The sequence below is a fragment of the Lactuca serriola genome, chromosome 8 (genome assembly GCF_051521515.1).
Source record: "Lactuca serriola cultivar US96UC23 chromosome 8, Lser_US96UC23_V15, whole genome shotgun sequence".
In the NCBI taxonomy this organism is placed as follows: domain Eukaryota; kingdom Viridiplantae; phylum Streptophyta; class Magnoliopsida; order Asterales; family Asteraceae; genus Lactuca; species Lactuca serriola.
The window spans coordinates 151,773,833-151,785,149 of NC_136415.1; the positions used below are offsets into that span (position 1 = coordinate 151,773,833).

Genomic DNA, 11,317 nt, shown 5'->3' on the forward strand with positions numbered 1-11,317 from the left:
ATGGAGGCTGGTAAAGAGGCCAACCCTTAGGACTTAAGGTCTTTATATAGGGTACAACACCCTTAAATTAGGATTTCTTAATCTCCTTATTTGCCAAACGTAAACCTCATATTCCTAGCGTATGAGGCCTCACATCCGCGACCAAGTCTGCTTAGTACGCTCAGCGTACGCCAATATACGACCCACGTACTGGACCTTGCACTAGTACGCCCTGCGTACCCCCTATGTATGCCACGCATACTAGGGTTATCCTTAAACCCTAAATTCATCCGAAGGCCATAACTTCTTCCTTATAAATCCGATTTCAACAATCGTTATATCCATGAAAAGGTGACGAAAAGCTCTACGCTTTTGTCAACTCATACATTCCTTAAAATTTCCCGAACAACAATCCAATTTCCATAAAAGCCCAAGCTGACACTTTACCAAAATACCCCATTGTCTCCAAAACACAAACCGAACACCCTTATCATGTAAACTACATAACCCACACCCAAATGGGAAACGATTTGGGACAGGGCGTTACATTCTCTCTGATCTAGGTTTTTTTAGCCTATTTTGGTCCATGGTTTTGGTTAGAGTGTGTGGATGGAATAAAGTTAGCAGATTTATGGTCTATCTGAGTCCCATGAGCATTATATCTTACGGATCTTGCATGAGTTTTGGTCATATGTCCACCTTTTTGGCCTAGCTTGGGTAAAGGACATGCATGGGCCATGCATGTCCATAAAGTTTAGATTTTTATGAGCCTTTGATGTCCTTAAAAGCCTTCTAGAGAGTATAAGTTAGAGTCTTAATGGATTAAGGTCTAAATCCATTACGTTGTTCATGCCCAAAAACCACGACGTTACAAGTTCGCTGCTACGACGTGGAGGTTTAAAGGATATGCAACTGTTTTGTATCTTAGCTACCATGATGTGGCTAAGGATTTGCCACGACGTGGCGACCACCTGAAGTAGACTTTGACTGTTGACTTTTTGACTTGGTTGACTTTTGGTCAAATTGCTAGTTTAGAGTGTAGTCAGAGGTGTGACTTATGCGATTCGATCGGTGGGTTGTAGCACCCGTTTTGTGACGTTGAGTTGTGATTTATCAGACTTCGTAAGTGAGGTGCATCTTCTTACCATGGGAGTAGCCCATGGCAACTATATGAAAGACCATGGTGGTAACCCATGAAACTTGTTTGTAAGACCATGATTTGTCCCTTGACATTACAAGGAAAGACCATGGGGTGGCCCATGACACTTAGATATAAGACCATGAGGGGTAACCTTTGGTATTTCCAAGAAAGATCATAGGGGTAGCCCATGACAAATGTATGCATGGTATGTGGTATTTTGGAGAAGTCACTAAGCATTGTGCTTATAGTTTTGTGGTTTAAATGTTTGAGGTGTTTCAAGCTCCAAAGGGAAGGTCCCGATGTGATCGCACAACATCTCCTTGATTTTTATTTCACACCGATTTTGGATTTACTCTGATGATAAGAATATTTGTACTATGGTTGGTTGTGGAACAGTTGATTGTATCATTTTGGGTGTTTTAAAAATGAAAATTTTCTTTGGGGTGTTACACTAGTTCTTCTAACATGCTTTCCAAGATCCATTAGGGTCATGGCTAAAGAAGAGATGTAATGACGTGAAAGGTAGGTTTTGACATATTATGCCATTCGTAGTTATTCTAAAAGTTTTTAGTATAGGTTGGTATCATTATGTATTGATCGAGAAATTTTTTGTACATAAGTTTAGAAAATCCATAATATCTATTCAATACTATATAAACGCATGAACCCTTCGCAAATGAATTGTGGTTTCCATTAACATAGAGATACACATTGGCCGCCTGCTTGCATGATATACAACATGGTTATTAATAACTCTTTCAAAAAAAGCGATTGGTTCACATTTTGATTTAATAACTGCATGGGAAATGACGCTTCCATATATAATAATCGTGAATATTGCTAGTAATTTGCGAGAGTTTACTACACTATATTTATCGCACGGTGGTGATTGTTGGGAGGTATAGATTGTTCGCATGGTTAATATTTTCACTTTATAAGCCTAAATGAGCATGTTTATACCAAGTCAATCTCTTTTGTATTATTCTTAATGACTTCATCATTATCTGTATCAACATCATTATCTGTATCAAGCTATCGAGAAAAGGGGGATGTTCATACGAAATGATGTAATCTAAAAGGTTTCACTGTGATGCTTTGAAGCTCCATATTTACTTCATAAACTCCTTTGAACCCTAATAAAAGGTTTTTCAGATGTCCTAATTTCAACACATGTTGAAAACTATCTTCGTTGGAAGTCGATCACCTTCGTATTCTTCTTAATGACTTCACTTACTAGAGGACGAACTGTTACATATTAAATATTGCGAAAAAATGTAATTTGTCTACATTTTTCTCTATTTGTTAACTTCATCCCATTTAAAGAGGTAATTAGTGCATGGTCATTGAAGATCCTTTGCAATCAAGGGTGGGCTAACTCACACTACGATAATAGATACACTAATCATCATAAGTTGCTTGTTCGCCTTATCGCGCATGAACACAAATTTATAACGAGCTGTTCACTATTCTCTACAACTATATTTAAACAATACAAAACCATCAATAATACTAGTTAGTGATTCAATGAAACGTGAAAGCTTTGAAATATGTAAAACCAAAGATCCTTTATCAATTTACTCTAATATAATCAATAATATATGACATATTATTATCTTCAACTATAGTTTTAGCTGATCCAACAAGCTTGGGTTTGATGGAATGGTTGGTATTTCCTCAAGAAAACATAGAGATATATAGTGAGTTTGAAACATGAGGTGTCTTAATATGGGTGTACTTGGTTTTTGCAGGCCTTTTTAAATAAGTATAGTTTGGCTTATCCTAGTGTTGCTGATCATGTAGTGGGTAACTAGCTAGTGGAGCTTTTATTTCACATTCTTAAGTCTTTTAGAGATATGGTTTTGTTTTATAGGAAGCCATATGAACAGGCATTAGAATTAGAATCCAAGTTATTTCTGGTAATTTTTCGTACATCCACACCATAACTAATGGCAAGTTGAAAATCTTGTGTGGCAAAATGAAGTGGTGGTGCTCGGAGTGTGGTACATAAAAGCAGAAATCAGGGACATAAATATCAAATTTCCTTCAAAATGGCAATAAATCAGCAAGGTAATTGTATCCATATTTGAATTGACTACTCAAGAAAATCCAAAATTGAATTCGATGGACAAGGGCTTCAATCTGCTTCATACATATCTGGAACGGATATTTTAATGTATTTCATATACACCTCCAACGAAGCAAAACATTATCAATTTCAAGAGTATTTGCCTCATTTGATTTATGTCTGTGATTGTTGTAGGTCTTAATTCTCCAAAACAAAATTTTCCAAAAAAGTGATTTCGTTTTCAAGTATTGCAAATCTTATTTGAGCATCGATGCTGCACTGAACTCAAAAAAAGTTGTTTCTGTGTCTTTTATATTTGATTCAGGCGTAAGTTTATGTCTTGCTTTAGGTTGGTTTATCTTTATGTTTTTTATTTATACTTTGTTGTTTGTTTAAAATTAGTATGTGGTTAACTATTAGCAACTTGCTGAGATTAAAAGGGAGAAGTTATCGTGTTTCCATTGGGTATAATTGTTTAAACTTTGTACTTAATTTAATTTTCTTCCCTATATACTTTATTTTGACATTTTGTTTGGTTTTTTTAAAGGGATGAGCAGGATTCTGCAAAGCCATTTGATTTGTTAGGTGACCCTTGGAGTTCTCAAGGTGGGAAATAATATTTATGGTTAAAAGATATTGTTTTTCTTATGTTTCTTTGTTTTAAATATTGTATGTCATATGTGGCTAATAAATATACTATTATATCCTTTAAAGGATTAATGTATGAAGGAGTGGCATCTGACCTTATGTAATATATATGACATGAAGTCTTTGATGATGTTTTTATAAATATTATAACTTATTGTTGAAAGAGATCTCTTTATTTTCGAGTTATTAACTAAAACCATGGTACCTGCAAAATTGTATATTCCAAATAATGGTATTTTGAAATATAATTACCAAAAGATGTTAATGCTGTTGTGTAGCTTTCTTTAATTTATAATATATTAAAAAAGAAAAGGAGCATTAGTTGTTTGAACAAAATGTGTTTAAAGTTATGTAATTGCTAATACAATCTGTATCGAAAAATTAGTTAAATTATGGAAGGATGTTAACAAATTGGAATGTGAAATAGGCATTCTAGTTACAATGATATAATTTTTTTCTTTAACCATTTTGATGTTCGATTATGAAGCTGTTTCTATGGATTAAACCAAGTATATGATGGTAGAAATATAGAAACTTTTTAGGAGCAAGATGGGTTTACATTTGATCTGTGCCCTAAACATCAGTTTTTGGGTTTATTGTTTTAATTATCTTTCTGCTACCAACTTGTGCTACGAACTTAGCTTTGAATGTTTCGTTCATTACTTTGAAGTTTTAATTGATAGAAAATAGGAATGGTTAGTTTTAAAAGAAGCCTCGAGGTAATCATTAGTTTAAATGTTTTTTTTAAGTTGAAAGTATGTTAATTAATTTGTAAGCTATATTTACTACTATAAAATATTTGTATAAAATCAGTACTTAATTAGGAATTATTTATTGATATGAAATCCCTTCTTGAAATGCTAAAAAGACCTCCACTGAATATCAACTTGTGATGATTAGTTTTCAATGTTTTGTTGATTACTTTGACTTTTTAATTGATAGAAAATTCTAAAATAGGAATTATAACTTTATATGCGGAAAGCATGAGATAGAGAAGAAATTTTTGTTGGCTAAGATGTTCAATTTGGAAGCACGTTGATATTACTGTTTGTAGGGGTGAGCAAAAACCGAACCGATTAAAGAAAAACCGACAAAACCGCAATAAACCGCAACCGAAAAACCGAAACCGATGCAAAAACCAATGGTGCGGATTTAATTTTTGCAAAAACCGAAGGTCAACGGTGCGGTGCGGTTTCTATCCTAAAAACCGCTCCACCAAAACCGAACCGCACTGCAAGCGTGTGTAGTAATAAATCAATCAATGTATATTATATACATGCTATTTAAAATAGTTATAAAGATAATATATTTATTATATTTTTATTTTGTGTTTGTATAAGACTATATGGGGTGCAAAAGAAATGTTTTATTGTTAGCCAAACGTACTAATCGATTACATGTAATAAGCTTGTAACAAATTAAGTTAAAATCAACCAACCTTCAATTATTAATTAGTTTGTGAGAGTGGTCACAAGTTGTATTTTAAGCGATTTACAATTTTTGATTATGTAATTTTGTTTTGAGCTGAAAATGAATGTATTAAAAAAAACACCACAATACAAGCTTATATGCACATGGTTTTCAGTTCTTACAGTTTTAAAAAACTGCACCAAAAAACATAAAAAAAACTACACCAAATTCTTAACACGGTTTAGAAACCGAAACCGCACCGATACAAACCGAAACCGCATTTAAAAACCAAAAAACCGAACCATTGCAAAACCATACCCAACGGTTTTAAAAATGCAAAAACCGCACCATGCGGTTTGCGGTTCGGTTTGGTCTGAAAACCGCACCAAACCGCACCATGCTCACCCCTAACTGTTTGTTTGATTTTAAATATTCATGTTAATGTTAATGTTGCTGTATGTATTAGTCTTAAACGGGATGCATTGGTTTGTTTTTTTTATCTCATCACTTGAATACTTTGTGTAGGTAGGAATTACTATAACCTTATAATGCTTTTCAGATCATTTGTTCTATGTGGTATTATCTTGCTTTAAGAAATTATCAAGTGGAGTGATTTTAACAAATAGATTGACTTGGACTGCTTCCAGATTCCCTTTGAATGTTCTGATGGTCAACTTATTATCATGTATTGAAGAGCTCAAAATGTTACATTAATTGTTGCAACTTGCAATGATAGGTACACACACATACTACATATAGTAGTGTTTTTTGCGCTTAATGCAAATTGTATGCTTATGGTATAGATGTGCGCGTAGTTCATAACAAGAAACTCCCTGCAAATATGGTGCACAATGAGCACAACAAAATTAGCCTTTGCCTTCTAATGCTATTGTGCATTTTAGACCATGCATTATGTCCACACTCCATTCCATCACAAAACCAAAACATAAACATAAATAATGATATATTAATAGGCGTGGGAATCATTCTAGATATGGAGTCGCCATTGGGGATGTCCATTCACAGTTGCATTACCATGGCGATATCTGATTTTTATGCTCTTCACCACAGTTATAAAACAAGGATAGTTATTCAAACTAGGGACTCCGAGGGAGACCCAGTAAAAGCTCTTTCAGCTGGTATTATGTTCTCTTGTTTATTTCTTTTCTCTATCATTTTGATATAGGCATATAGTTTATATTAATTTAACTACTTTATTTTACTTCAAATTAATCTGTTTCTTTTTATTTGTTTGAGCAGTTGATCATCTTCTGAAAAACGCAAAGGTGCAAGCTATCATAGGCCCGGAAACGTATCTTCCGTCAAAGTTATTGTCCTTGTTTGCTGATAAAGCTGAAGTTCCTATATTTTCTTTTGCGAGTCAATCCTCAAGGGAATACCCATACGTGTTCCAAATCAAACAAGACGAATCCACTATGGCAAAAAGCATTGCTGCCCTTGTGAAATCATTCAATTGGAGGAATGTTATCTTTGTTTATGAGGACACCGATGATGGAAGAGAGATCTTACAATATCTGGCTGAGTCACTCCAAGATAAAAGCATCCGTATCAGTTATAAAAGTACCATTTCTTCCTCAGCCACGCATGATGAAATCACCAAGGAGTTACGTAAAATCATGACATTTCACACAACTGTAATTATCATACATGTGTCTCCTTCACTAGCATCTAGCCTTATCTTAAATGCTAAAAGGTTAGGAATGGTTAGTGAAGGATATGCATGGATTTTAACCGAAAAAACAGTTGACCTCTTGCAATCAACAAACTTTACTGTTATTGAGTCAGCACAAGGGGTACTAGGTCTTAGGACGTATGTTCCCTCATCATACAGGTTGCATAGCTTAAAATCAAGATTGCACAATTTCTTTCACAGAAATAATTTCACCTCTGTAACAAAAGAAGTGCCTGTGCCTGCCTTATGGGCATATGATACAATTTGGGCCCTTGCCTTGTCTGTAGAGAAGGTTGGAGTCCCACATAATGGTCCTTCGCTCTTACATGAAGTTTTGAAAAGAAGATTTAAGGGTATAATGAGTGATGATTTTCAGCTTAGTGAAGGAAAAGTAATATCCAGTGGATATGAGATTATGAATGCTGTAGACAATGGTGAGAGAAGAGTAGGATATTGGACACTATCAGAAGGAATCAGGAGAGCACGCCCACAGATTAACAGTGGCCATTTATATCCTAGTCTAGGTTCTGAATCTGTTATGTGGCCTGGAGGGTCTACAACTGCTCCAAAAGGTTGGGTGTTACGATCAACTCCCAGTAAAAGGTTAAAATTTGGTGTTCAAAAGATAAACAACTTTAAGTACTTCATGGATATAGATCATGATGTTGAGAAAAATGTTACAACTGCCACTGGGTTCTCCGCAGATGTATTCTATACTTGCATTCGTGCGTTGCCATATGAAGTGCCATATACGTTCATTTTATTTGAGAATGTCAGTATCGACGATCTTGTCCAGAAGGTGTACAAAGAGGTATATATTTGTTTCTAATTGAGAATTTAGCATGAAACATAGAGTAAGTAATTACTTGGAAAGACATCTAATTTTGTAGTCTATGGGTTTGCTCCTGGACAGGAAATTGATGCAGTAATCGGTGATTCAACAATCTTGGCCAACAGATCTGAGTATGTTGATTTTACAGCGACTTACACTGACTTGGGTGTAGGAACACTAGCCAGAATCAAGAAGAAAGACATATGGTTCTTCTTGAAGCCGCTGATGGACATTTATCTATGGCTAGTTGCTATTGGTTCTCTTTTCTTGAATGCCTTAGTTGTTTCGGCAATAGAACGTATGAACCCAGATTCCGAAGTTTCACGTGGAACAGTATCCTGGACGTCCTTCCTATTGACCATCTTGTTTGCTCAAAGTTCTCCCTCTTTCTCTCTATGATGCTTTTACTCTCTGAAATAGAATTTAATCAAGATCTCACAGTGATTTGCATTTGTATTGTAGGAGATAAATTGTCGAGGAATCAGTCAAAATTTGTAATGTTCGTCTGGTTCATTGTGCTGCTTGTCTTGTTCACGAGCTACGATGCATTTTTGACTACACTGTTGACAGTAGAGCAATTTGAATCGGCATCAAAGAGAGGAATTGTGGGGTTTCATGGAGGCGATTTTATGAAAGGAGTGACGGTCAACAACCTGCACTTTGAAAATTGGAACCAACGTCCGTACTACTCATACGAGGATTATGCTCATGCTTTATCAGAAGATGGCGACGCTGATGCCATTGTTGATGAAATTCCATACATCAAGATGTTTCTTAGCAGGTACTCTGGTGATTATACCTTGGTCTCCTCTCAACCTATCACTTCTGGTTTTGCCTTTGTAAGTACCCCTTGCACTTCATCATTTTCCCCCATTATTATGGTAACAAAGTAATCGGTGGTTTTGTCATGGATTGCATGACGTTCAGTAATAACACTTTAAAACATTTTTCTTAAGCCATATGCCAAACATAACTTTGCATATTGTCATGTTTCGCCCATGGTTATTTCATTCAGATATTCCAAAAAGGTTCACCGCTTGTTGAAGACATGTCAAGAGAAATCGCCAGGATAAGATTAGACGGAACTCTAAGAAGTTTGGAGAACAAGTGGTATGAAAATCGGATACCTCTTCCGTCCAGAAATTCTACAATGCCCGAGCTTTCCTTGACGCTTGATAAACTTGGTGGGCTTTTTATCATTAGTGCGACCACTTCTACTCTAGCCCTAATGTTTTCTTTCCTTTACCTACTTCATGTCATGTTTACAGAGGGATTTAATTATTTAGCAATCGATGCTTTAGAAGTATTTTGAGGGATTTTATTTGTTTGATCGAAGAAAATCTTGAGTTGATTGGGCTCTCTAAAATATATATGTGTTAGCCTGTACATGTATTTTATTGTGTGTGTATTTGTAATTTATACAGTTCAAAATTAAAATACACACACACACAGGGTATTTTGGGTATCTCATTTATCATTATCTAAATGTTTGGAAAAATATGTGTACATAGCAATTAATATGGTAGGAAATTCTAAGTGTGATGATGTTTATTAATAGACAACCAAGTTTGTTGCTATTATCGATAAGAAAATGAATTAACAATGCTATTGCAGGTAAGAACTAAAGTTCTTTGCCTATATCGTTAAAATATTAACGTCCATTGCTACTCGATCATATTTTCAAAGTTGAAGAATATCGTGTGATCTAATTTTTTTTTTCCATTTTGCCCCTGTTGTCCTAGTCCTGCTTATGGCAATCTCTCTCTTTATAAATAACAATGTACCATTACAATTTGGCCCTTAATTGACCATGGCAATCATACTGCAGCAAGAACTACAACTTTAAAAGAAACTGACATCCTACTTTTTAGAATCTAAGGGCACTATGTAATAATAAGATGCATATTGTTGCCTACCCTACCCATTACAAGTTGAAGAGTGGTTAAATGATTGGGATCTTGGAGATGGAATCATAAACTTATTGTTTGTTAAAACTATAAATCAAAAGGTGACAACATAGAAATTGATCTTAATGAAATACTATAATTCTTTATGCTTGATATGTAACATCTGCACATGAATCAATGACATGGCTACAAATAATTATGTTCTACATGGCATCTGTGATGAAAGTAGCCGCATAGGTAAGCCATGATCTTGCTGGCTATAAGCCTATACTTGTGGCGATAGACATTGATGCATAGCTTACAGTGGTGCAACAATTGGCCGAAATAAAATAATCATCATATTAAAATTGAATATATTAACATATTTATATTTACATTACTAATTATGGGTTATTAAGTATAAAATTACTTTCTTTTTCCATAACCTTTTGTTTACCACTTAATGATTAAAAATCATCACAAAAAACACTTTTTGTTGAACAATATAATTAATCGTTACAACTTTGAATTATAATAATTCTTTTAAGAGAAATTAAATATTCTCTTATATTTTCTTCCTATCTATCTAAAATATTATTAATTTCATTTAATGTGATAGATATCAACATTTCATATGGATAGGAGGATGAGTAGAAATAAAACATAAGAAGATATTTAATCCCCTTATTTTTAACGTATATTTGAACACTATCTACCTTTTGTTTAAGTTACGCATTCTACAACATTAACAATTAAGCAAGAAAATAATGAGAGGAATCCATGCTACTAGAATTCTAGTTTGTAATTAATTACTATATGATGTTAAGACAATCTCATAAACAAATATAAATATTTTAGAAATTTAAATAGACTCTACTTTTAAAATGTCATTAAAAAATTAGTAATATATTTGTATTGTAAGATATTTTATATTGTTTTACTCATTTATGTATAGTGTGTGGGCTCTTCTATAATATGTTTCAATGTATATTAATATCAATACATGAAACCCAAATTAATGGGGTTTCCACATTATCAATCATGGTATCATAGCGATTAAAAATTTGTCTTGGTTTGAGGGAGTGAGGTGTGGGATCTAGTAACCATTAAATGATTGTTTGAGGGAAAGAGATGGTAGGAGCCAGGTGTAACGCCCGTAAATTCAGGCTACACATAATAAGTAATAATTATTAAAATTAAAATCCTTGAATAGGATAATTTATAGTCGTGCGTGCTGCAGACTATATAATACAAGTTTCATAATAACGAAAAATCAGTCGAATCATCCGTAGATCATAAAAATAAGTGCATCAAAACACACACACACAACCTATATATATATATATATATATATATATATATATATATATATATATATATATATATATATATATATATATATATATATATATATATACATACATACTAGTTGGCTAACCGCACGATGCAAGGATGCGAGATAGTCTCTTTCGACAATTAATGTTTTTTCGGCAAACTATTTCAGGCTGAAAATAAAAAGTTCGGGATAAAACTATGGCATCCAGTGATTAATTTCTTTTCAATGGTTGGCGAATAGTTTAGAGTCAATTACTGAAATCGTCTCTGTGGTTTGGTCAAAATTGCACGTTTGGTCCCTAACTTTCTTTTTGCACTCGGATCGTCC

At 34.0% G+C, this 11,317-nt stretch overlaps 1 protein-coding gene across 1 annotated transcript; it reads left to right on the top strand.

The window, feature by feature from the left end:
• The first annotated feature begins 6,046 nt into the window (after positions 1–6,046).
• LOC145069352 (glutamate receptor 1.2-like) lies at positions 6,047–9,233 on the top strand. Its single transcript, XM_079016279.1, has 5 exons — positions 6,047–6,382; positions 6,504–7,747; positions 7,850–8,144; positions 8,231–8,607; positions 8,784–9,233. The coding sequence occupies exons 1-5, from the start codon at positions 6,085–6,087 to the stop codon at positions 9,078–9,080; spliced, it is 2,511 nt and encodes an 836-aa protein (XP_078872405.1). The 5' UTR covers positions 6,047–6,084; the 3' UTR covers positions 9,081–9,233.
• The last annotated feature ends 2,084 nt before the right edge of the window (positions 9,234–11,317 follow it).

Bases quoted from the DNA above. Each gene is read 5' to 3' on its own strand.
- LOC145069352 (XM_079016279.1), top strand. From the start codon at position 6,085: ATGGTGCACAATGAGCACAACAAAATTAGCCTTTGCCTTCTAATGCTA. The intron at 6,383-6,503 runs GTATTATGTTCT...TTGTTTGAGCAG, and splicing joins AGTAAAAGCTCTTTCAGCTG to TTGATCATCTTCTGAAAAAC. The intron at 8,608-8,783 runs GTAAGTACCCCT...TATTTCATTCAG, and splicing joins TCACTTCTGGTTTTGCCTTT to ATATTCCAAAAAGGTTCACC.